Raw genomic sequence first — 27,564 nt, forward strand, 5'->3', positions numbered from 1 at the left:
TAGATATAATTCCCTAAGATTCAGGTTGTATAATTACCTCCTGCGTAACCAGAGAATGGACATTCATTATTGATTTGCCTACGCACATTCCTTTGCCTTATAAGCGCATCCAAAGTAAAATACAGAGAAGTATATTATGTACCTTTTGCTGCAATAAATACTTGATTACACCTTTGTGTGGAACCGATTCATTGTGGGAAGTGTTCATCATATTTATATATCATGTACTGTATGGCCAGTAATTAAAGTACATAAAGCGGTAGTGGTTTAATGATACCATACTTATCAATACAGTCAGGGAATTGTACCCCTCAGTTACACAAGCCATGATGGAACTTAAGATGAACTCTCTAAGCATCTCGGTGGAAAGACTTATCAATGACAACCAGGCACTGGGGCAACGTGTTAAGGAAATGGAGGGAGTGCAAGCTAGCTTCGGTGATAGCCTCGACTACCTACACCAAGACCTCAGCGATCATAGGAAAGACACAGAGGAGGAGATCTGCGGTCTGAGGGAAAAGCTGGACGACTTGGAAAACAGAGGGAGAAGAAAGAATCTGCGACTGGTGGGATTCCCAGAAGGTGTGGAGGGGAAAAGCTCTTATCTATTTCCTACAGGAATGGCTCCCCAAAATACTGGAGCTGGACACCGGGCAAACCATTGAGATAGAGCGGGCTCACCGTACGCTCCAACGCCGTCCAGAAGAAGGCAGCCTCCCCCGAGCCATAGTGATCCAGCTACTCCGTTTCACCGATGTGACGAGAATCCTGGACGCGGCGTGGAAAAAGAAATCACTGGCATACGGTAATTCTACTATCAAGATCTTCAAGGATATGTCCACGGCCCTCTACAAGAAGAGAAAAACCTTCATGCCGTTGAAGAAGAAGCTACACGAGAACAACGTATCCTTCAAGCTGCTCCATCCCACTAACTTGAGCGTGGAGCTACCGGAGGGCAGACGCACTTTTACCTCTCCGGGGTCGGCAGAGGCGTATCTGAGTAAGCACCACCCGGCTATGCTGAAGTGATCCAGCGGTCGTCACTCGACCAGAAAGGAGCGGTAAATAAAGACACATACCAGGCAAGCACGAATTACTCTGACTCTGAGGCAGACCGCGATGATGACAGCCGCCGCCGGCGGTGCTTGAACATGAAAACCAGGAGGATTGGTTGGACAATGTTACGGATCCAGCTTCTTTTTTTAAGTGATATATAAAAACGCCACTGTGCTAGACCATTGAGGGCTTTGTAGGTGAATAGCATGGTTTTGAAGTTGATTGTCTTCCTCACTGGGAGCCAATGGAGAGAGACGAGTACTGGGGAGATGTGGTCCCTCATTCTGGTGCCTGAGACCAGCCTGGCAGCAGCATTTTGAACACGCTGGTCTCAGGCACCAGAATGAGGGACCACATCTCCCCAGTCCTCGTCTCTCTCCATTGGCTCCCAGTGAGGAAGACAATCAACTTCAAAACCATGCTATTCACCTACAAAGCCCTCAATGGTCTAGCTCCGACCTACATTGAGGAACTCTTGGTCCAACCCGTCAGCTCCAGGTCCCTCAGATCACTTAAAAAAAAGAAGCTGGATCCGTAACATTGTCCAACCAATCCTCCTGGTTTTCATGTTCAAGCACCGCCGGCGGCGGGCTGTCATCATCGCGGTCTGCCTCAGTGTCAGAGTCATTCGTGTTGGTGTTGGGGCTGGGCTGTGAAGATGCGGCGGGCGTATACGAACAGGTGGCAGCCACTGGTGGTGGTGCGCCGGCTGAACTACAGGCTGCCGCTGCCTCTTCTCTGTCGCTAGCATCAATAATAATAACGTTAGCATTCTCGTCCTCTGGCTCAGCCTCTTTAACGTTGCTGCTACTACTAGTGCTAGCCAGGGGGCTATCCTCCTCCTTACCTGACTGGGTGAAAAAAGTTAGTCTGTATGCTTTGCCGAAGTAACGCGCTCTTTCTGTCCCTTTCCTGTTTAGATTTTAACTTAGCAGCTCCGCTTTCCCACCGTTTAACTTTTTTTATCCATGTTTTCTGAGTCTCATATGATAATACAGTACTACTCGAGTCTTAGCCTACTTGATCAACTTGCAAGTGCAATTCTCACGGTCAGTGGTCACCTGACCTGACAGTGACCCCTGGACCTGGACGTCAGTGTCACGTAGACTTAACGTCTCTCACCCCTCATTATCAAACAATCAATCATATTTGTATTTGCAATACAAAAAATTTAATAAAAATAGATAGAGAAGAGATGAGATGATACTAGTAGTCACTATAGATGCTGTGAAAGTAAACGCTGGATGAGGATCTGATTATATATATATATAAACGGAAAACCTCAAACTCTTATGAAGAGGAGAAAAAATACTCAAGATTAGCCACTTGCAAACGGCAGGGTGTGACGTACTGTATATTTTAGTTGATGAAATATTTTTGTTGACTAAATATTTTAGTTGATGAAATATTTTTTCATTTCAGTGTCACAGTATGACATCGATCTCAAAAAAAAAAAATAAAAATAAAAAAAATGTGGGGCCTCTAGTGACAAGGGACCAAAAAAAAGTAAAAAAAAAAAATAAACAAATATTTGGGGCCTCCTACTCCGACTTATATAAATCAGAAACGACCTTCGATCAAAACGGACACATATCTTAATCAAATTATTCTCCCTAAACTTTCAGAGGATGACGCTAAACAGTTAGAAACACCGATCACACTAGAGGAACTCAAGAAGGCCATATCCGAAATGCAAAGTGGTAAGGCTCCTGGAAGAGACGGTATCCCATCAGAAATGTACCTTTCTTGTTGGGACATAATTGGACCCTTATTACTAAATATGATCTTATACTCAGTCAAGGAGGGGAACTTCCATAAGAATGACTATTGCACTCATAACAGTCCTCCTTAAAAAAGACAAAGACCCCAACGAGTGCAGTAGTTATAGACCTTTAAGCCTCCTCGGAACCGATATCAAACTGTACTCTAAGGTATTAGCCATCAGATTACAAAAGCATATGACGTCTTTAGTTCACCCGGACCAAACTGGCTTCATAAGAGGCCGCCTGATCACTGATAACATAAGACGAATACTGCACGTACTAGATGCCGACAAGGATGACACCATACCTAAGGCGATGCTGTCCCTGGATGCTATGAAAGCCTTTGACAGGCTGGAATGGTCGTATCTATGGGCAGTATTAGAAAGGATGGGGTTAGGAAAAGGATTCATTGATATGATTAAAGTATTATACAAAGACCCATCGGCCATGATTACAACAGGTACAATCATCTCTAAAATCTTTCCGGTATCACGCTCAGCCAGACAGGGTTGCCCTCTTAGTCCCGGACTATTCGATCTATCATTAGAGCCTTTAGCACAATATATAAGACAATCCCAATCCATAGAACCAATCGTAATCAAGGGCACACAACATAAAATTAGTTTATATGCGGACGACGTAATATTGTTCATGCAAAACCCCAACACCACATTGCCTCATCTGCTCAAGTTGATTGAGAACTTTGGTGATTTATCAGGATTTAAGATAAATTGGCCGAAGTCGGCTTTCCTTCCACTTAACACCCCTGCAAAAAAAGATATAACCCTCCCAGGAGAGATACCTATGGTAAAACATTTTAGATGCTTGGGAGTGGAAATATTCCCCACCATAAGACAAACGATGAAGCACAATTACACAAAAATCCAAAACAAAATCAAAGACGACCTTGATAGGTGGGCAAAACTTAAAAACACAGTACAAGCACGGATATCAATAGTTAAGATGGATGTACTACCTAGAATCAACTTCTTCAGTTCAATGCTACCGTTACCCCCTCCAGAGGGTTACTGGAAAAGATTACACTCCTCCACATACAAATTTATTTGGAATAACAAACCACCACGTATAAAAAGATCCACCGCACAGAGAAATAAAGCAGATGGTGGCATGGTATTTCCAGATTTTTTCCAATATTTTAAGGCGTACACATTAAGACCATTGACAACATGGTTTGACCCCCAAGCATTAGTATCCTGGAGAAAATTAGAAGAAAACATAGTAGCCCCACATAGACTGAAGGACATAGCATACACTAAACTACCAATCAAGCACTGTGAACGGAAATTTGGCCCCATAATTACTCATGCGATCCGGATATGGCGTGAAACACAAAAAAAAAATCCTAACCCACATAAATGGCACAATCATACTCCCTTATTCAATAACAATGCACTCTTAATTGAAAAACGACCTATAAGATTCCCTATATGGGAAGAGCAAGGCATACACTCATTAGGGGATGTTTTTAACAAACAGGGTTTTTGTAGCTATGGAGAAATATGCAAAAAATTTAATCTCACCAAGTCCACATGGCTTTTTTACATACAGTTACGGCTATGTTTGAAGTCTCACGGTGTTCCATTAGACATACCAATTGAACACCACAGATACCACAAATTCTTCTATGAAAGAGACATCGAGAGGTTTTGTTTCAGATTTTTATCATCAATTACTAACGTCCTCGTATGAAACCCTCCAACTAGACTCTGCCTGGAGGAGGGATATACCAGACCTGGAAAATGACTTTGATTGGCAAGGAGCCTGGGCAAATGTCCGACTTACATCAAGGAACCCGGACCATCAACAAATCAATCTTAACTATATTCACAGGACATACTTGACTCCTATAAGACTGAGCAGAATGGGTCTTAAACAAGACTCCAAATGCTCCCAATGTACAAATGGGGACGAAGGGACATTTATGCACATGTATTGGGACTGCCCACCAGTTAAGACATTCTGGAAAGATGTGACCCAACAATTATCAAAACTCGTATCTTGGAATATACCTGTACACCCCTCGGTATTACTATTGAATGATGTTTTTGAGTTTGCAGTAAATCCACAGCTAAAGAGATTGGTTTTATCGGGTATCGCAGTAGCTAAAAAGCTGATTGCATGCTGGTTTCAACCGGAAAAAATGTGCCAGAAAGTTTGGTTTCTTACATATCTCGATGTGATTTATCAAGAAATATCTACAGCAAGAATTCTGGGTCTCAATGAATCCAAAATGTCAATGTGGTTAGAAGTGGTGGAGAGAATAAAAGCTAGCTTATAATGGTAGTGTCTGGTTAGGTGCGAGGGATAATGGAGGTACTACCCAAGGTGGGGTCCGGGAGGGGGGGGTTCGAGCTGGAGCATATGTGTGTAGGTTTTTAGATAACAGGTATTAGGGGTATATCCTATATAAGACAATTAACTAAAATGTGATTTCATTGGATGTTCACTGACAACTAATGCTTGTATATCTTATCGTGTGTTGTCATGTTTGTTTATGTGTTTGTTTAAAAAATAATAAAAAAATAAAATACAAATATTTGGGGCCTCTAGTGACGAGGGGCCTCCAAAAAATTTAAAAATAAAAGTAAAAAAAAAAATTAAAAAAATGTGGGGCCTCTAGTGACGAGGGGCCTCCAAAAAAATAAAAGTTAAAAAAATATTATAAATAATTTGGGGCCTCTAGTGATGAGGGGCCTCAAAAAAAATATATATATATATATATTTCTTTTAGAGGCCCCTCGTCACTACAGGCCCACGGGCCGCGGCCCAAACGGCCCGGTCGTTAATCCGGCCCTGACTATGCCTGAGGGTCCCGCGGGCCAAAGGGTTTCCGGGCCTTTGCAGTGATGGCGCAGACACTGGGGAATAAGCTCCCTCTCAACATCAAGTCTGCCAACACACCGTTCAAGGCCTTGCTTAAATCAAAACAAATCAAATGTATTTGTAAGTCCCAACAACACACGTTAATGTCCCCATGGGCCGGACACGTCTTCTTTAAACAAGTCAAGAAGAAACATAACAAGAACACCATAAGGTCCAACAAATTTAAAATAAATGCAAATAAATGAAGCACTCCCAGACATACCCCATACCCCCAAGGTAAGGAAAAACTCACTAAAACCTAACAATAGGGAAAATGCACCACAGGCAGTGTGGAGGAGAGAAACCTTAGAAGGGCCATTCAAGGGGGGGATCTCCCTTCTTAGATGTCGGTGATAGTAGTGTTGCAGACTAACAGTTGGTAAGCATGCACTCATGTGTGTAGTGAAACACAGATGAGTGCATGCAATAGCAACTGAACATTTTGAAAAATTAAAGATAGAGCTGATAGCGATGGCAACTGAACATTTTGAAAGATTAAAGATAGAGCTGATAGCGAATCTATTTGAGGCACAGGGGCGGCGCAAAGAGGGTCGCGTCCTCCCCATCTTAATCACGGGACATTCAACACTCCGTCATCGCTCCGAGACAGCCGGAGACAGGGAGATAGGGGGCGGCGCAGAGAGGGTCGCAACCTCCCCGACATCATTGCGGGACGTCCAGCACTCCGGTCACCACTACGAGACCGCCGGAGACAGGGAGACAGGAGGGCACGCAGAGGGTCGCATCCTCCCGGCCTTCATCACAGGACGTCCGACACTCCGGTCAGCACTCCGGGACAGCAACTCACAGGGAGACAGGGAGACGGGACAGGCGTTAGACAGCTCGCGTGATTGTAGTGGGCGGACATAGCAATAGATACAAGTGGTAAGCATATATGTGAATAGAGTAGATATATGAAGTAAGCATATTATGTGAATAGAATAGAATAGAAGTACAGCAATGAAACCACGTTGACAGACCACAAACCATGTTGACAGACCACGGACAGAAGACGGTAAGGAGCTGATCCGTGGCCTCGGTGGTGCATGTAGAGCAGTCTCTGCAATCTTGGCCAAGACCCCGAGACATCCATCACCTTGGTCAGCACTACGAGACAGGCACTCAGAGAGATGGGGGGGGGGGGGGGGGGGGGGGGCAGGGGTTAGAGAGTTCCCATGTTTGTAGTGCTGCGGAAAAGCAGAGATGGGAGAAAATAGACATCCTAACTAAACTAGACAGATTAATCTAAAGGTCAGTCCCCGACCAGGTGAGATCAGGGTAGGTTGAAGGAGAGAGAGAAAAGATGGGTCTTAAGCAGGGATTTAAAAGCTTCGACAGAGCAGGCACCCCTGACGACGGCAGGTAATTTGTTCCACAGGTAGGGAGCGCGGTAGACTCTGTGGCCGGCGGATTTCTTTTTAACCCTAGGAATCGATAGAAGCCCCGCATTTTGTGAGCGCAGAGCACGAGCGGGCGAGTATCGGGAGATGAGATCGGATAGATGGAGCGGTGCAAGTCCATTTAAAATTTTGTAGGTGAGGAGTAGCACTTTAAAGTCAGATCGGGCTTGAATAGGAAGCCAGTGTAGGGCGGACAAAACTGGTGTGATGTGATCAAATTTTCTAGTTCTAGTTAGTATCCGTGCAGCCGCATTTTGCACGAGTTGAAGAGTTTTGATGCTTGAATTAGGTAGGCCTGAAAGTGCATTACAGTAGTCCAGACGTGATGAGACAAAAGCATGAATCAGGGTTTCAGCATCAGCCAGAGTTAAAATGGGGTGAATTTTTGCGATATTACGAAGATGGAAGAAGGCAATTTTGGTGAAATTTTTTATATGTGCATTAAATGAGGGAGGAATAAAAAATTACTCAGAGGTTTTTTATGGTGGAGCTCTGGGTTACATGACAAGTATCAAAGTTGAGGGAGATGTCCTGAAAACCCACCCTTTCGCTCTGGATGATCACTGAGTTACTTTGCTGTTGTGTGTCTGAGGTGTTCTTATGTTCTCTGTCCGTCTGCCTTGTTCCCCGTCTCCATTTTCCTGTCCATTTATTCTTATTATTTCCCCCCCCCAGGCTGCGCCCCCCGGACCGATGTAAAAATTGGCTGGGGGGCGCATTATAAATGAAAATATATCATACATGGTCATGCTACAGAAAACAATTGTTGTAGGAACTGTTTGGGAGAGGGTTTAGGTTGCGAGTTCCTTCAAGTTTCTTTAATAGGATGTGAACATTTTAAAGCTCAATATATCAAAATGTGGCACTTTACAGTGAACGGGAGGTCTATCTGTATTAAAAAATATAGATTGTTTTTTATTTAAATGTCTGGAAGAGCTAAAAAAAATTATGTCAAATTATGTTTCCTTTTTTGAGTTGATATAAACTGATTACTGTTACTGATTGTGTTAAATGGGCATATGATATCGTCTCTTATCGATCACACGCACCTGAATCTAATTGTATCGTGGCACTTTGTGATATCGGCAAATATCGTATCGTTGTCCAAATAATCTATCGTATCGTGATGAAACTGATTCCCACCCCTAATTTCAACTAGTGAGACACTGAGGCTACCTTAATTTACAACAAGGAACCCTTCAAGCAGCAATATGTTTTTCCATTCTAGAACACAACCTTCTCGCCAATCTGTTTAACAACTCACTTTCACATGGGTTGCGTATAGGGAGGTGTAGTCTGACGTCACTGGTTGTTCCACCCGTATAGGGATTTATCATTGGGAAAATGGATTATCGCTATTGTAACAATTCTGCTGCATGGCTTTCCAAGCTTTCAATTTTTGCACAAAATGAGTTCCCTTCTATCACTAACATTATTGTTTAAGCATTTTTGGTTGAAAAAAAAATTGGAATAAGCACAGAAAGATACATCATGCAAATGTTAATGCTTTATTTATTTTAAACGAGACGATTTAGAAATAGGCAATGGGGAAATACATTGCGTTGGACAGAGGGTGGTGGAACACGAAAAGCGGCAATGACGTAACCACTACACATCCCTATAGTGGTAACAATATAAGCTTGTAAATTTAAACGGTTGTCATATACTTGTAGGCTTGATGCACAAACAATTTATATAAGATAAAATATTCCTTTATTGATCCCCTTGGGAAAATTCAGGCAGCATGGGGGGGGGGGGGGGGTACAGGTATGGGCATGGTAATAGAAGACATAAATATAGGCAATAGAATTATAGTACAGTAAAAAATAAGCAGTGTACAATATAATTAACTCTGAATATGAGCAAGTAGGCAGTGTAATCGAAGGTGCAGATGAGGGTCTGTATGCCCCATCAGTTATGTTACACATTACATTATTTATTATACAAAGCAAAAACATATTTTTTGGGGGTGTTTAGCACCTCTCCAGCATTGGTGTACCCCTTCCTTTTTTTCTCCAACAATATAATGTAACTGTTTCCCCCTGTGCCGACAGATAGGTGTCCAGATCTTCACCAAGAGGTCTGCTGGTGAGGACGAGGCGGCTCAGCTGAATCCTGACGATGTGGTCGCGTACCTGGGGAAGCACAGCCAGGCTCTGCTGCTCTACCTGGAGCATCTGGTGCTGGAGAGACTGACATCGGTATAGTCAACATAGACGGCCTTCAAATTAGATTGGATTAAAATACATTGTCATCATACAGCACAAGTATATACTGACTGACTGACTTCTTTGTAACCCGATCTTTGGTCATGCATCCACTCAACTCATGGCATCGGGCTATTGTTCTAAAAGTATCGATACTAATAAAATGGAGTATTGAACAGTTTTAACAGCTGGGTATCGCGATACTTTTCTAGTATTGGTGTATGATATTGACATGGCAGAGACCATTATTTATTTGCAGTGTAGCATATTTACCCGTTCATTTACCTTTTCAAATAAGTATTTTTCTTTTTCAAAGAAAATACTTTCTGTCAACCAAGAATTTCTCCCATAGATAAGTGTATTGAAAGCTACTCATCCTTTCCATAAATGTTCTGCATGCAGAAGGAGAAGTTCCACACCCACCTGGCCGTGTTGTACCTGGAGAGTGTTGTGTCACTGCTGTCCCAGTCCTCCACACCAGAGGAGCAGGTGACCAGAGCCAGGGAGAAGCTCCAGTCTCTCCTCAGGGAGTCCAGTTTGTACCGTGTACAACTACTTCTGGGTGAGACACCTGTGTCCAGGGCTTCCCCTAAACAATGGTATAGGGGCGCAGCGCCACTATGACAACACGCCATTTTTTATAAATGTATTATTATTATTAATTATATACAGTATATATATATTATTTTTAAGTAGAAGCTTGGGGCCAGCTTATACCTTATACACTGTACTTGAATAAATCATTTATTTTTTATTCTATTAAAATTATGTTTTGAGGTCAGAACTATTTTGTGATTGTGACCCCCCACTGATTCTGGGCCCTTTAGGGGGATCTTCAATTTAATTTAAGTTTTACATAATATGAAAGTAGGGCGCAGTGGGCAAGGCGCTCGCCACCAACGCAGGGTTCGAGCCCAGCTCTCTGCGTTGCTACCAGCTTGGCTGGTCGTTCATACTTATACAATTGGCAGTATTAGGGGGTGGGAAGCTGGTGGGTGGGGATCGGACGTTGTGGACAGCGACTCCTACAGGTCGGTTGGTGCGCCTGCGCAGTAGAATCAGGAAGCGACGGGGGCGGCGTGTCTCTCCCACGCAGACCCTCGCCGCTGAGAGATCGCGCTGTGCAGGTGAAAAGATGCAACGGCTGCCTCCTCGTGTACCGGAGGGGACACGTGATGCAAGGCTTCGTCCACATTGCAGCCGGCTTGTGGGAGGCATGGCCTAACAACGTTCGAGACAGGGGAGGGTAGAATTGGACAATTCTTTTTGCAAATATGTTTGCCTCCTGGACAAGACCCCCTAGTTGTGACTCGGCACCATCTTGTTTGAAAGCCCTGTGTTGCCACATTCACAAGCATTGGACCGTGTTCCAAAGAGTCTAGGAAACAATGTGTCTAATGGCTTCATATCCCTTCACTCTACGCAGGTAAGACGGAGGCCGTTGAACAGCTGCTCCTGGAGCGCGCCACACTACACGGAAAACTGGAGGAACACGACAAGGCGTTGCACATCCTTGTGCACCAGCTCAAAGATTTCCCGTCCGCGGAGGCGTACTGTTTATGGGTCTCTTCCTCCCGGGACTCTGCTTACAGACGGCACCTGTTTCACCTGCTCCTGGGGGTGTATCTGGACAGGGACCTCTCAGTAAACACCCCTGGTGTTGGGGAACTAGAGATGGCAGCGGTGGATCTGCTGAACCGACACGGCGAGGCGTTCGACGCAGCCCGTGTTCTCGGCATGCTCCCTGAAGGCTGGTCGCTGCAGCTGCTAAGGCCCTTTCTGGGCCGCGCCGTCCGGGCCAGCATGCACGCTCGTCACACGGCCCAGATCGCTCTGGGGCTGGCCCGCTCAGAGAACATTCAGCTGCAGCACGACCGGGTGAGGGAAACATACCACTCGCTAGAAACAGACTGGTTATCACAATAGTTCTCTTCAGCTTTAATCTCATTGATAATTTTGTCATTTTTCTTTGTGTTTAGAAAAGATATTCCTTTATTGATCCCCTTGGGGAAATTCAGGCATCATAGCAGCTATGGTTGGGTACCGAACTTGGTACTTTTAAGGGTACCAACAGAATTACGTCGGTACTACCCAGTATCGATCAATCAGTGCCACATTTCGGTACGTAAGACCCGCCCAGTTCGAAAATAATCAGAATTCCAATGGCGCGCAATTGTCATTTCATAAGACGCAGACCAGCGTGAGCAACGGGTCCAATGTGTCTAACATGCTTGGCATCCTTGCCATTCCTCTATGTCCACATCATGGTAAAACCTTAACTAATGTTAGCTAACCCTGGAAATTCTCACAGCGGAGTGACTCCACGACACCAGCTCCATTAGTGAGGAAAGGGGGGTGTTCTATTGACGAGGCTCGACAACCGAGGTTTAAAGATAACCTCACATTTATTGGCTGTTCATTTATATATATCGCTTCATGCATCTGCCTCCAGGTTACAACTCTGTGTGTTGACTTCCTAGTGTGACATCACTCAACTACGGCAACCAAGAGGCTCAAACTCTAACCTAATACATCGATGGGGGGGGGGGGGGGGGGGGGGGGCTCTCTCCCTCTCTCTCTCGCTGAATTAAAGTACCGGTAGCCAAACGTTACACTATAAATACTAACTGGATAGTTGATGATATAAACATTTAATTTCATTATCTGAAATATTCTAAAATCATTAAGTCTGCTATAAGCCATTATCCCTTTGTGTGTGTGTGTGTGTGTGCACGTCCCATCTCTGGTCTTTGGAAAGACCTAAGACGTTGGTGTGTGGTCTAAACCACATTGCATGCTTGCACGAGGAAGGATAATAATTATGATCTAACGTTGATTTCAGGAAGATCCGATAATCAGGCGAAAAATGACAACGTGTTTATTGAATTACACAAAGATGCAGTTTTCCCGTCTTTTCCCTGGAATAACTCTGAAGCAACCAAACTATATTCATATTCAAAACTGTATAAAACGGAAATGTACGGATGAAAAAATAATCTGTTTTTTGCACGTTGACCAGAAGCAACTCACTGAGACTCTACGGCGTTATTAGACCCATAGCTATACTATAAAATATAGGTTTAGCTCAACAAACTACAACTATGTTTACATGGGGTTAATGGACGGCAAGGAAGGGGTCACTTCCCAGAAGGGGCGTGGCACTCAATGTGTTAAAGAAAGTTGATTTAATAAAAAAAAAAAAAAACTCATTTAATCAGATTAATCACTTTATTCAAATTGAGGATTTAGTTTGATGATATTTATAAAAAGCCATTTAAATGTAAAATATGACGACAGACATTCGAAGCTTCGTTCGAATACTTCAATAGAAGCTTTGAATGTTAAAAAATGACATTCGGTACAGCCCTAAAAATAATAATTACATAATAAATGTATACATGATTGTAACTGAGGGGTACAATTCCCTGACTGTATTACTAGATATGATACTTACTACCACTACCTTTGTACTTAATATTCGGCCACCCAGTACACGGCATAAATATATTATCATGAACACTCTCACGTAGATGAAACGGATCCAACACAAATGTACGAATTAGAAACAGGTCTTTATTCCTACACAGCGATGGTGTGTAGAATAAGCACTTAATCACTTAATTACATTTATGAATTGAAATAGTATGCACTTTTATGGCAAGGAGTATTCGTCGGTATATCAATAGAGAATGTCCAATCTCTGAAGGCGCAGGTGGTAAATATACGACCTGGAATAGTTAAGGAATAACAGCAATGATACTTTAATGATTATACTAGATACACTAGAGGGGGTTAATCCGGTCGCTTGTAAGCCGACAGGAGTAGGAGGGGGGGGGGGGTAGAATCCGGCTGCCTCGTCCGGCCAAGGGTATCCCAGGTGAACCCACTGTAGTGCCGTCGATCTGCGATCCTTGGACCACAGATGAAAGCAGGTGGACTCTTTGTGGGCCGGCTCTCTCCGGTCCACGGGGGAGAGACGTGAAGCGACCTCGTCTTGCAGAGCGTCTCCTCACCTTGCGTCCTCTCCAGGGGGGGGGGTTCCAACACACGGCAGTGTCGGGGGTCTTTATCCATGGAATAATCAAAGTATCCAAAGCATAATCCGTGCCTGGGAAGGCGGGCTGTCGTCGGTAGAATAATCCGGTATACAGGTCCACTCGCTCGTCGGCTCTGGGGCTCCTCGGGTGCAGCTTCACATAGGGTCAACCACCCTGGGTAAGCAGCCAGTTCTCTGCCCGAAACGATGGGGTACTGACTACGGTAGTATTCTCACCGCACGAAGCACTATATATTAACAGACTATTATTAGCTTAATAGACTACGTCCAACTCGACGATATAGTGCCAAATATGACTATTCAAATATTAATATACACGATGTCTCAATACCGATGGTAGGCGAACTTGGCCTTACTCCCACACGTGGCGTCGCGGGGAGGCTTTACGTCTGTGACTCTATTGGAGGGTAAGAAACTGGACTGAAAAAGAAAGTCCTACTTTAGTAGCGCAGTATATATACGCACTATGAACAAATAGTCCCATTAGTGGTGCGGTAGCCAAATTCCTACGCGGAACTAGGACTTGTTCGTACATGTCGAGCGGTACGTTTGAACTGGGTCTGAGGGGTATGGCAGCCTGGCACCAAGGTCTCGACCAATAGTAGAATGGAGACTATTATGGGATGTTCAGTAGGCTAGAATGGATATTCAATGCATATTGTACAAGGAATATACAAGGGATATCAGGGAATATTAGAGAATATACAAATACAATTAAATATATATATATAAATAAATATATATATTCGGTTTAATCTGGCCCTTCACAACAATGATCATGCAACAATCATTGTAGGAACGGTTTGGGTGAGGGAGATAGCGAGGGGTTTTAGTTTTTGTGGTGTAATAACAATGTTGAAATTGAGAAGTTTAGACTTACCGGTAGTTTAGTTTTAAAACGGATCTTTTTTTTTTGGTATAATGAAAGTACCGGAAAAAGGTACCGGTATCGATTATCGGGTACCGGTTCAAATGTGAACAGTACCCAACCCTAATAGCAGCATGGGGGAGGGGAGGTATGGGCAGGGTAATAGTAGAAGACATAAATATAGGCAATATAATTATAGTGGATTATTTATTATCTCATTTATATTAACGGTCTATACCTTTCTTGTCTAATTTGTCCCTAATTCGAACCTTTTCTTCTACCGTGCTCTGATTGGTTCTTATGCGGTTCTTCGTCTGAAGTACTTAATTAGCATTGTACCATTTTATTTAAATAAAGGTTGGATAAAATGGTACAAGGCTAACTGATTACCTCAGACGAAGAACCACGTAAGTCTGTTAATATATTTTTTTCTTTTGTATTATAATCAGTGCTTTTTCCATTCACTGTCTTGTCCAAATATGAATAATATTTAAGCAATATCATACGAGAGGGAGTGCTGAATATCGGCACGGCTGTGATTCGGTCATGGATACGTGGCCGCAGGCGGAGGGTTTAAGTGCTGATATTCAGTATAACAGCACAACCTTGAGTGTGTTACTGCTTTTTATACAACAGTTCTACAATCACATTTAACAGTAATAAGCAACAACAGATTATGATTTGTATGTTTATTTTATTTAGCTTTGCCAACAAATAATTCCTCAACTGCACTCCTGAACTTGGACCATTGCCTAATTAACGGTCATTAATAGAACACCTGTGCGGCGGAGTGATACATATAGTTAAAAGTCCCAGTGCTGTTATAAGATAAGATATTACTTTATTGATCCCTTAGACATAAATATAGGCAATACAATTAGATCTCAATATAAAAATACGTGCGAAAAATAGACTAAGCAATATAATTAACTATGAATATATACATTGTAAACAAATGTTCAGATGAGGGTAGGTTATATATCATTATCTGAAAGAAAAAAAGAAATCTAACCCTTACTAACCTTACTGTCATGCACTTGTCCTAATATACTAACCTACACTGTAGCACTCAACACTTTGAGGAACATTGTTACTCAGCTGATGGAGTTGTGCCCTTCCTGATGACTTGTCGTACAGAACTTGTAAGTCGCTTTGGATAAAAGTCAGCTAAATGACAATGTAAATTAAATGTAAAATATCATAACGTATACTGAATATCGGCGCTTGTAGAATGCCTCTTGTTTAATCTAATGACTTTGTTGGAACTGTTGTATCACAACATGTAGCATATAGGGCAGTACTGTGTCATGTCACTGTGTAACACAGAGCTGTCTTGTTTTTTTTCTTCCTGCACAGTTGAAGGAGAGGAAAGACCCCATCCTGGTGTCTGAGAAGAAGGGATGCCACCTGTGCCACAACACCTTCAGCGAGCCTGACGTGGTCTGTCTACCAGGCGGAGTGCCCGTCCACACACACTGTGTCGTCCAGAGGGTCCGCCACTCTCCCACCAAGAGACTCTTAACCAATAGCAGCAACCATACATGAGACTGTGCCGAGCCCCAGGACCGGGTCGCTTTTTGATTTTGAGGAGCTGAACATAAGTAGGTCAAGTTGATGGCTGACGATTATTAGGACGGTAATTAAGCGATTAAGCACAGAACACCTATGACCCTGACATGGAATCGGCTCTGGAGCACATTGAGAGACGGAACAGCTGCCCTAACGTGTGTCTGTGTCATGAATTAAGCTATTTATTCCAGTGTCCTTTCTCAAAATAATTTCAGACTGTGAATTATGTCATGAGTAACAACAAATAATTTACTATACCTTAATCTCCATTCAAACAGAAAAGCCGTTCTCAGTGCAAGGTATTGGCAGTGACGGTAGACTAGTAAAATTTACATATTTACTGTATATTTACTACTGGTCTCACAAAGTAAGGCTACGTCTCGTTTTGGTTTCAGATGACTTGTGATTGGATAATATGAATTCAATTAGGAATCTGTGCCTCCTGGTAACACTGGGGGAAATTAACTAATGACATTTACAAGGTTCATATAAACCTTTATGAAACCTGATTTTAAATCATTATTTTCTTAAACTATTATGCAATAGATTATTAATCAACATACACTGAAATACATCAATCCACATGTTGGTTTTTTTTTTTGTCTGGTGAATGCAAATAATGCAACTAATTTCTTATGGTTAAGGTATCAAAACCAGTTTCATATCGATAAAAAGGTTTAATCTGATTTGATCACAGCTTGCCTGAATAGATGGAAATCAATAAGCTCTGGAATTATCCATTTCTGTTGTCACGCCACTCGTTTTAATTGCATTGTGGAGGAAATCTTTTTTTTTGGCATGTTATTTTATGTTAAAGTATCTAATCATCACAACGATGGCAGTTTCTAAGATTTTTATTACGGGAATCCTTGTTATGAATGAAGTCTGTCATCATGGGTTGTTACATGGATCAGTGGACTGAGATTAGGGATGCACTGATGCTGGTATTGTATATCAGTCCGATACCAGGCTAAAATAGAATATCGGAGGATTTCCCAGATACTAAAATCCGAAACCAAGAAACGCGTCAACGTGCCAGAAATCAAAGCACATTAACTCTAATGGATCTTTTTTGTTTCACAGTCAGAAGACAGTCAGGTAGTTTGGAAAAGAAAATGGTCAAATATCTTAAACTTTAAAACTGCAGTGATTTGTACAACACAGAAACCTGAACATGTTAAGATGTGTGAGAAGAGAACCATTAGGGACTTTTTGTTAAAGCAGCACTTCACCCAAAATTATAATTTGTACCGGTATATTAATTACTCACCTGGTGATGCCTTGAATTCATGACGTTTTATTTCTTCTCACAAGTCTCCACGGTGAACATAGAATCAATAACATGGTAGAAGTACTTGATGAATTGGAGTTAATGAAGATTTGGTTTAACAACACAAACTATATCAAAATATCTGCTTACAAACACTCACAACTTGTGCAGTATACCGGGTAGTCCAAGTCTCTTTTATTTCAGTACATTACAAACGCATGCATTTTCGCTAAAGTTTGTGGTGTCGACTTCAAGTGGGTTGAAGTCACGATGACACCGCTGCCAGACGACTGGGCAATGCGTCTTGAAGCTACTGAGGCTAACGTTGTGAATACCACAACAGTGAGTCGTTCATATGGACTTTTCTCGTGAACACCGAAAAGTTCCATTTGAAGGCAGCAGTTGACCGGAATTTTCTTTTTCATTAGCAAGGTTTTAGTGAAAATGCATGCGTTTGTGAAGTACTGCATAATAGACTGGATAAATAAGACTTGGATTATACTGTGCAAGTTGTGAGAGAGTTTGTAAACGGATGTTTTGATAGTGTGGTTGTTTTTTTAAAACCAAATCTCCATTAACTTCAATTCATGAAGTATTTCAACCATTTTATGGATTCTACGTTTACTGTGGAGACTTGTGAGAAGAGGGGAAAAAGTTATGGATTCAAGAAATCACCCGTTGAATAATTTCGCATTTTGGCAGTTCAGTTTAGCTTCATGAACATAAGTAATTTCCTCTAAAATTGGGCTGATCTACTAATAATGAATGTCAGAAGAAACCACAGATTAGAGTCTTGGTTGGTGACGGATACAAACTGTTACGGTGTGGATTTTCTAAATGTATTATTCATTTATTTTGAGTGGAGTGAAACAAACAAACGGAACAATTCTACCAAACAGAGTATTTAAAGTTGAGATATCTCAGTGGAATACCTTTCCTTTGTGCTCTCACTTCACAGCTGAGTGAATTGGCACTGTGAAATAAATAGTAATTTTGAAGAATAATGACACGACGCAACTAAAAAGAAAAGCGATGGGAATAAAGAAAAGCAGTTGGCTGTATTCATCTTAAATACAAAAACCATGTTAGTCAGTTATTTTCTTGACATCTTAAAGGTGCTGTAAGTGGTATTTCTTTTTGTAAAATAATTGTTAAATAGCTCTACATTCTGACAGCCATCACTGTTATAGTGTATGATCAGTAACATGGGTCTCCCAGTCCCTCCACTCTGCAGTAAACAGAAAATACATTTCTGTTCTGTTCCCACTTTATCCAATGAGGAGAGAGAACTCCACACTTCAAATGGTCTGACAAAAATAAGAAAAACTAGTTTAAAGCAAACATGTTCTTAAAAGAAGTTTTATATAAAAAAAAAACTAAAAAATTATTTGGCAAGATTTCTTGAAATGAGTACAAATATCTATGGTTCTCTCTCCTGATTGGATAAAGTGGGGATGGGATACCAGAACATTTATTCTGTTTACTACAGAGCGTAGGGACTGGGAGGCCCATGTTACTGACCAAACACTCATTTAACAAAGGAAAATGCCACTTAGAACACCTTCTGTGTGTTGCAGGCTTTGCTAGTTTCCATGGTACGTGTGCTGTTGATTCTACCTTACTCTGTAAATCCTTTCTATGGTGAACTCTGTGCAAATTTGGCATTTTTTTTCTAAAGATGAAGCTCAAAATTGTTACGGTAGTAGTAATTGTCATGGTATTTGACCAAAATTCATAGCTTATTATGCACAGCACATTTCTATCTTAACATTATTAATGTTGCTTGCTGAACGAGCCCTCGAATAATAAACAGCCCAACCTGACTTTATGATTAAAAAAAGGGGGAAATAAAGATTATTTAGAAAAATCTAATTTTTTTTTTATAAATAAATGTGTATACTTGTATGTATATACTGTATTTATACCTGTTTGTTGCTTTGTAAATCAATGCCAATGTGGGTGGAATGTACAAACTGTAAAGATGTACCATTTTAATAAACATGAACTGTATGCTAACAACTTATAGTGTGACTCAAGTCATCTATACATTCTTCACAATTTAAATGTCTCATATTGTACTCCTTTTCAACAAGGTCCCCAAAACAGTACTTTTGCTGAAAAGACTGTTAAGATAATTGTGTTTTCAGCCTTTTGTTAATTGCTATCAGCCTCCATCTGCTCTTCCATGAAGTATCTGCGTTATGTTTATTTAGTATTGTTGAGGCACTCGTTCTGTGGAATTCTGTTCTCCCACGCACTGACTGGCTAAAACACTGTCTCTCTCCCCGTTAATGCATCAGAAAAATAATATACTTGGAATCGTCATCTCATACCAGCAGGATGTTTATTTCCATAAACATAGCATCTCGTACAGAATGAAACAAATTGAAAGTCTTTAAAAGGTTAAACTATAGTTCCATCTCTCTGTTGGTGGTGCTAGCTCCCAGCTAGCGGCCTATCCCCTCGTGGTCTTTTCTCGCTCGTGGCTTCCTTTCCCCTCCCCCAGCCTTCGTTCAGAGGGCTCGCTCTGCTCTCCTTTTTTTTCTGGTCTACTTTTTTCTCCTTTTTTCTATTTTTCTCCCATCCCAATTTAGCCGTGCCAATTCTCCCCTGTCTTGAACGTTGCTCGCATGTGCCCCCCACTGGCCGGTTGTAGGGAGGATAGAAGCCCATCGCATGTCCCCTCCGATACATGTGTAGGCAGCCAGTCGCATCTTTTCACCTGCCAGCGCGGACTCTCATTGGTGAGGTGTAACGTGTGGGAGGCTCACACTACCCCTGCCATTTCCTGTCTCTGCTGTGCAGGCGTCCCCCAACCGACCTGTAGGAGTCGCTGTCCACAACGTCCAGATTACCACCCGGAATTCAATACTTTTGAAAGACTTTCAGAACGGTTTCCATTTTGTACAGAGTCTATGTTTATGGAATAAACATAACGTTTCAAGGAAAGGTACCACGTTTCCAGTGTGTCGATTCTTGTGATTACGAATGCATTAACTCATTCTGCGCCATCGCTTAATGTGCGAGAGGGCGCTAGAACGCCACCGCTTTAATCAATGTGGGGACTGCGAGATTTGCGAGTGCTTAAAATATATCTTAAATTATAGCTATGGGTCTAATACACCCGTCGATTATCAGTGAGTTGCTTCCAGTCAACATGTACAAAACGGATAGTTTTTTTCATCTGTACATTTCCGTTTTATACCGTTTTGAATATGAGCATAGTTTGTGATTCTTAGTAATTCCAGGAAGACGCGATAATAGCCCTTTAGTGGAATACACTAAACACGCTGTAATTTTTCGCCTGATTATCGAATCTTCCTGAAATCAACGCTAGATCATCATTATTATCCTTCCTCATGCAAGAATGAAAAGAGCCCTGGACCGCGGGGCTCCCCCGCCACCTCCTCCCACCCAATGGCACACAGCCACACACACAGCTTCGATCGGGGTAGAAAGACATGTCAGATCAACGCAAGCTTTTATATATAGTGTTCTTACCTGGTGTGCGGGAGCTTAGAGGACTGTATATAATTGTCACCTTAGGGCAGGGCTATTCAACTAAATTGTTCAGGGGGCCACATTGTCAGAAACCCAAGGGGCCAGGGGCCGGACTGCCACGGCGCCTCCCTGTGCTATGAATATATGTACACTTGACACAACACGCAACCACATTTTCACAACTTTTATTTAACTACATTGCAAAAGTAGTATACTTTTCAAAAAAAGTGCTTAATTTATGTGCCACATCTGCAACATCTCCTGCAGAAAGTGCTTCATTTATGACTGTGCAACAACTGCAACATCTCCTCTTCAACATTTCAATATAAAAATAAAATAAAAAACAAACAAGTGCATGATGTGCATCTGAACATTCTAACATCAACACTTGAACAAAAAAACACATTTATAGTGCAGCTGAGCTTATGAAAAAGTGTTTCATGTCTGTGCAACAACAGCAAATCACAGCATCTTATTAGCACTTATTGTCCACTCTTAACTCTCAAACATCAGGGGGGTGGGGGGCAGACAGGCCTAGCCTACATACACACATCTAATGAGAGCGATTGCACTTCTTTGACTGCAGGGCAATGGCAGAGAAAGAGGGTTCATAGGAAGTGAGGGCTACCCGCAAACAGTGATGCAAATGCTCATTTGTCAAGGAGGCACGTTGCTTGTTTTAATGGCATTCATGTGAGAGAAACTGGATTCACAGGTGTATGTTGAGCCAAACATTGTTAGCACAGATATTGCCAGCGTTTTTATTTTGGGGAATGTCTTGACATGAATACACTTTATCCAAAATGTTGTGGTGGATTCATTCTCAAGTGCCTGCTTCAGAGCAGATGATGCTTGCATGTCAATTATTTCAAGTTGCAGGAGACCTTCATCAATGTGAAGTCATACAAGGAACTCTTGTCCTTTTGTGGAAATAGCAAATGGGTTGCTCACAAAATGCATAAATTCTCTGGACATGTCAAATTCATCAAATCGACTTGCAAAGTTTTCCCTCAATTTATCAATGAAATCTGTCATTAATTGAGTGACTTTTGGCTCAATTGTGCGTGTTAACGTTGACATGAAAAGAAAAAAGTAAAAAAAAAAAATATTTTTTTTTTATTTTTTTTTATTATCATGTAATCTTTGGCGGGCCGGTCAGAATCATCCCGCGGGCCGGATCTGGCCCGCGGGCCGCCAGTTGAATAGCCCTGCCTTAGGGGGTGTGGTAGGATGCCTTAACTCTTAAACTAATTGTACCAAATACACAACTGAGTGAATAACTTAAAATGGAGTCACCTAAACTAGAAAGAGCGAGGAAACTGTTTGAATCATAATGCCTTTATATAAGCAAAAAAGGGGAAAAAAGATACATACAAATATTGTTATCACGTTACACAATGCCTAATTAAATACTATCATTAAATTTAGATGGGCGCCCAAATAGTTCTATTAAAGTGTTCTGGCCAAACGTTGCCGCGGTTACCACTGTGTCAGAGGAACAATTCCCTCTGCAGTATGAGAGAGGTGGAGAGAGTTAATAATCCTGGGGGTGAGAAAGGACCCGGATGGGTTCTGTGACGAGGAGTAGTAGACCGCTGCGTGGTGATGAGTGTGGGAAGACGCTGCCCGGTCCGATAGGCGCCACCAGTCTGCTCCTGCAGACCAGATGCTCCGCTGTGGTGGATCCGAGTGTCTCGCTCCGCTCCGTGGTGCTGCACGGCGCACGCCGACAGCTGCTGCAGACACGCTGGTCCCCTCTGTACCACAGGCTACTGCTATGGCTACTACATAGGACTAGTTGTGTTCTTTTACAGCGTCCCTTCGACACAGACCCTATCTAAATGTTCTCTGGTCTGTGTTATATATCGACTGATATGTCCAGTATAGAGCAGCTATCGAAGCATGAGCCGAAGCTACTTTAGGTATTAGCGCCGAGCTAGCTAGCTTCGGCTAACTGTTAACGATAGATGGGGAATACTATAGTCCGCTGTAATGTGCTAATCCCAGACGTTTACTAAACATCGAATTAGCTGGGTACTAAAACTCACTCTCTCTTGGTGGTATAATGTCCGCTTGGTAAGCAACTTTACATCCTTGCCTTGGTCAAACTATAACGTTAACGAGAGCAACGCTGGAGGCACGTCTGTTCTCGAACATGTCCGGTCAAGTTCTACGTCAACAACACGTATCCTAGAGGAAGTGACGCACTTACGAGGGAACACTACCACCTCTGGCCCACTAGATGGCAGCACCGTCATATAACCTGAGATGCCATAAGTAGGCAGACAGTGTAACTTTATGTGGTAAATAAATAACTTAACTCCCACATATTAAACAGGTTGGTGAACTTAAAGGGGGATTATTTTAGGTCTAATTTTACCTAATTGCAGACCCTTCAGCACAGCCGCCCCCTGATTTGCGGCGCTAATCAGTACTGAGGTCTGCTGAATGTCTAGTAATCACTCAGGCTGGTCAGAGTCAGAGTACGGGGGTAGTCGGATCAGTCGAGCCACTGGTCTGTGGTATGTTCTTCCTCCGACATCCACGATAGCCGAGCGGACTCTTCCCTCTTGCCCTTTTACCACACTCTTCACCCCTCCGGTGAGCCAGCGGGCTCGGGGGAGTGCCTGATCCACGATCATGACTGGGGTTCCTGGTTCTAGGTTGCCTCTTTCAGTGATCCACTTGCGGCGGCCTTGCAGCGATGGGAGATATTCGGTGGTGAACCTCTTCCAGAATTGGTCGGCTAAAGCCTGACTATACCTCCATTGTCTTCTGCCGATGATCTCGGTGGAGGCGTAGACCGCAAAGGGAAGGGCCGCGTCTCGCCGCCCCATCAAAAGGCTGTTGGGTGTTATGGGGTCGAGATCGGCCGCGTCGCTACTGACGTACCCCAGTGGCTTGGAATTCAGAATGGCTTCAATCTCCAACAGCACGGTGTTGAAGACCTCTGCCTTCGGAACCTGTCCTCTGAGCGCGGCTGCTAGAGCAGCCTTTACTGACTTGACCTCTCTCTCCCACATTCCACCGAAGTGGGGTGCATTTGGAGGGTTGTAGGAGAAGGTGACCTGTTGGGAGGCCAGCTCGTCCCTCAACTCCTCACTCATCTGGTGGTAACTCTTGATGAGTTCAGCTTCTCCTCCCTTGAAGTTCGTCCCGTGATCAGACCATAAGGTATGGGGTCGCCCTCTCCTTCCAGTAAATCGACGGAATGACTGGAGGAAGCTGTCTGTTGTCATTTCAGCCAGCACCTCGAGATGGACGGCTCTCGTGGTGAGGCACTTGAAGATGATTCCCCATCTCTTAGCAGTTGCTCTCCCGATCTCCGCCTTGATGGTGAAGGGCCCGAAGCAGTCCATGCCCGTGTTGTGGAAGGGCGCTTCTTGGAGACGGAGGCGGCAGGACGGGAGGTCAGCCATTCGTGGCATGATGGGTTGGGCTCTGAGCTTCTGGCAGTCTGTGCATGACCGTTGGTAACGCCGCACAGCCTCCCGGCCGCGAAGTATCCAGAACCTTCTCCTGAGCTCCGCGAAGAGCCGCTCCGCTCCAGGGTGATACAATTTGGTGTCATAGTGACGAATCACCAAGTTAGTCACCGGATGCTTCGAGGGGAGTAGGATGGGGTGTTTGCTGTCCTCGGTGAGGCCCTGAGCCCGTCGTAGGCGGCCTCCGACACGTATGAGGTCTTTCTCGTCCAGTTCGGGGGCCAGTAGCCTCAGCTTGCTGTCTTTTGGTAGCTCCATCTTCCGTCCCAAACACGCCATCTCGATCTGCACCCTCTGCAGCAACATGATCTCAGCTGCGGCGTAGTCGTCGGCGCTGAGGGGGGTCGGATCTCCGGGACCGGGGTTCCGGTGGTGGAAGGTACGTACTTGGAGCTCTTCTAGGGTCTGGCAATCCTCAACCTTGGGACCGTCGGTGTTTGAAGGGTCTTGGAGTCCGGTGAGGCCGCAGAAGATGGACTTCTTAAGTTCCACCTCCACCTCTGCGTTCTCCAAGTTCGGAGGAGAAGGCCAGTCTTCTTCTGGCTTGCGTAGGTAGTCGGGTCCACGGTGGTAGAGGTTGGGACGTGCCAATTCCTCGAGGGTCGCACCTCTGGTGATCACGTCCGCCGGGTTGACCTCTGTCGAAACGTATCACCAGCAGCTGATCCCCACAACCTCTTGGATCTCTGTCACCCTTGTTCCCACGAATACTTTATATCTGCACGAAGTCGACTGGATCCACTGGATGACTGTTGTGGAGTCAGACCACATCGACACCGCGTGAAGGGGGAGGTGCAGCTCTTCCTTCAGCATCTTTCCCAACTGGGCTCACTTAGAGCTGCGCAGAGCTCCAGCCGGGGAATGAATTGCTGCTTCTTGGGTGCAACTCATGAGCGTGCAAGAATGAAGGAGACGTGGACTGTGTCGTCGGGCTCCACCGCTCGCAGGTACGCTACTGCACCATATGCCTTCTCAGACGCGTCACAGAATACATGAAGGGAGAGCTGGCTGCCGGTCAGACTGATGCTCGAGGGAAAGTAGCTCCTGGGAAACTCGATCTGTTGGAGGGTGGGGAGCTCTTCTTCCCACTTCTTCCACTTCGCCCCGAGTGTCTCTGGTAGCGGGTCATCCCATCCCTTCGCCTCAGTCCACAGCTCGCTGACCAGAGCCTTGGCACGAGTCGTGTAGGGGTTGATGTAACCCAACGGGTCATATTGACTCGCCAGAGTACTGTAGATCGACCTCCTGGTTACGTAATGGTGAGTTTCGATTTTCTTTTGCCGGTAACACAGGGTGTCAGACTTGAAACGCCAGAGGAGACCCAGAGTAATTTCCTGGGTGTCCTCACTTGACTGGGAGAGCCAGGTCTCGCTGCTGTCAGCCTTCGCTTCGTCTGGGAGGTCTCGGACGACCTCAGGGTCGTTGGTGGCCCACTGGCGGACCTCAAAGCCAGCGGTGGCCAGGAAGGTGCGTATGTCATGCACCAGCTTGTAGGCCTCTTCCGCGGTCTTCACGCTGTGGAAGCAGTTGTCCACATAGAAACTGTGGTGGACAGCATCGGAGACTCCGGGGGGTGCGGCGCCGTCGTCGACATGAAGCTGCACGGCGTAGGTGGCGCAACACGGGCTGCAGGTCGTCCCGAAAGGCAGCACCTCCCACTGATAGATGGACGGTTCCGGGTCGTCTGGGTTTTCTCTCCACAAGAACTGATGGCGGTCTTCTGTCGTCGGAAGCGCACCATGACTCCGAGGAGAGGAGGGGTCAGAGTCGGACCGGGCAGGAGATATCGGTTGAGGTTCTGCTGGCGCACTTGAAAGCTGCAATTAAAGACCACTCTGTTCTTTCCGTTGTGCTCAACGTTATGGTGTGGAAGGTACCATGACTCGGTACTCCTTTCCGCCTCCTCAGGCTTCAGCCTCCTGACGAGTCCAGACTCTATGAGCTTGCTCATTTCTGTGGCGTAGGCGGCAGCCGTCTCGGGGTCTCTGCTGAGTCTTCTTTCAGTGCTAAGCAGACACGGCTTCGCTACTCCTGGGGGAACCTTGAAGGTCGGCATGGGCTCTCTTGTCAAGAGCGGTGTGGCGTATCTGAGGACACCATGCACGCAGACACAATTGGTCTTGGCTTGGAGAAGATCCATCGCTGCCTTATCTTCTTTGGAGCGAGTGTGTATCTTCTCGTTTTTGTATGGAGCAATGTCCAGCTGCCATAACCTCTGAACATTCTCCAGCAGTGCCTCGTCTTCGTGCCCCTCTCCAATGAAGAGGCAGTGGGTCTGACGGGCATTCAGATTTCTTAGACTGATGGGGCCCTGCAGGGTCCAGCCTAGTGGAGTCTCCAGGGCGACAGGACATCCGGGTGGACCCGGGATGATGTGCTTGGGTAAAGTGAGGTTCACATTATCGGAGCCGAGCAGGAGGGTGGGCTTCACCTCCATTGCAGCGTTGATCCCCAGATTACGGAGATGTGGGTACCTCTTCATGAGGGACTCCATCGGGTAGCCGTAACTGGAGAGGCACAACCCGGCAGCTTTGGTGAATACGCGGCTCACCTTGAAGACTTCCTTCGGCCGTCCGGCCGGTGTGAGGGTGAGGGCCACACTTTCTCCTTGAATAGTGGTGCGCCCTGGTTGGATGGTGAGGAGATCCAGCTCCTCTGCGTCGCCCACGAGTCCAAGGGCGATGGCAGCCTCACGCATCAGCAGCGTGCGCTCCGAGCCATCGTCAATAACCGTGTAGGTCTCCAGAGTCTTGTCGCGGTTCCGCAGGACCACCGGCACAATCTTCAACAGCACGCGGGGAGTGCTGCCCCTCACGGGGCCCACGTAGTAGTTGCGTAGCTCTCTAGAGGGCTCATCACGGACTTCCGCCACATAAGGCTTAGCCTTGTCGTCTCTATTGTTGAGGTCGTGGAGGGCCGTGAGGTGGATCTTCCCGCACCCACTCTGTCTGCAGGGTCCCTTGAGGGTGCAGTCCTTTGCTCTGTGCTCACAGGCGCACTTCCAGCACCGCTTATTCTCTATTATCCACTGTTTCTTTTCCTCTGTAGTCTTCTCCTTGAACACGGGACAGTTGTCTAGCCAGTGGACCTCTGTGCAGCACTGGCATGGCGGCGGAGTCTTCTTCTCTCCTTTCTTCTGGGAGGAGAAGCCTCGTTGGCCTTTCGGGGGCCCTTGGTGCTCCTTTGATGTGGTTTCATGTACGGTGGTCAGCACCCTAACGGGCCGCCCCGTTCGGTCGGACTTGTCTCGTCCACTGCGTCCATTGCCTCTCGGCTCTTCCCGCTTGGGGAGGCGGATGTGCCTCATCTCCGACTTCAGGAACTCTGAGAGCTCCATCAGGGTAGACAGTGGCTGTTGGGGGTGGAGACGCTTGTGTTCCCGTCGGAACCTCTCTTCCCTTTCCTTTGGAAGCTTCCTGACGAAGCATTCTACGTTGGAGCCTGCATAGAGCTCAGTGCGGCCGGCGGCTCCTTGAAACGTCAGGAGGCTCACCAGAGCCTGTAC

At 44.7% G+C, this 27,564-nt stretch overlaps 1 protein-coding gene across 2 annotated transcripts in view; it reads left to right on the top strand.

Moving 5' to 3' along the window:
- tgfbrap1 (transforming growth factor, beta receptor associated protein 1) overlaps positions 1–19,084 on the top strand; it is a 72,129-nt gene extending 53,045 nt beyond the window's left edge. For both annotated transcript variants that reach the window (XM_084309034.1, XM_084309033.1), the window contains exons 10-13: positions 9,157–9,303; positions 9,712–9,871; positions 10,736–11,187; positions 15,591–19,084. In XM_084309034.1, coding sequence (XP_084165160.1) covers positions 9,157–9,303; positions 9,712–9,871; positions 10,736–11,187; positions 15,591–15,779 — 948 coding nt within the window. In that variant the 3' untranslated portion in view covers positions 15,780–19,084. The remainder of the gene's footprint in view (positions 1–9,156; positions 9,304–9,711; positions 9,872–10,735; positions 11,188–15,590) is intronic.
- Positions 19,085–27,564: the final 8,480 nt, after the last annotated feature.

Source organism: Notolepis coatsorum, assembly GCF_963971535.1.
Source record: "Notolepis coatsorum genome assembly, chromosome: 2".
NCBI classification, from domain to species: domain Eukaryota; kingdom Metazoa; phylum Chordata; class Actinopteri; order Aulopiformes; family Paralepididae; genus Notolepis; species Notolepis coatsorum.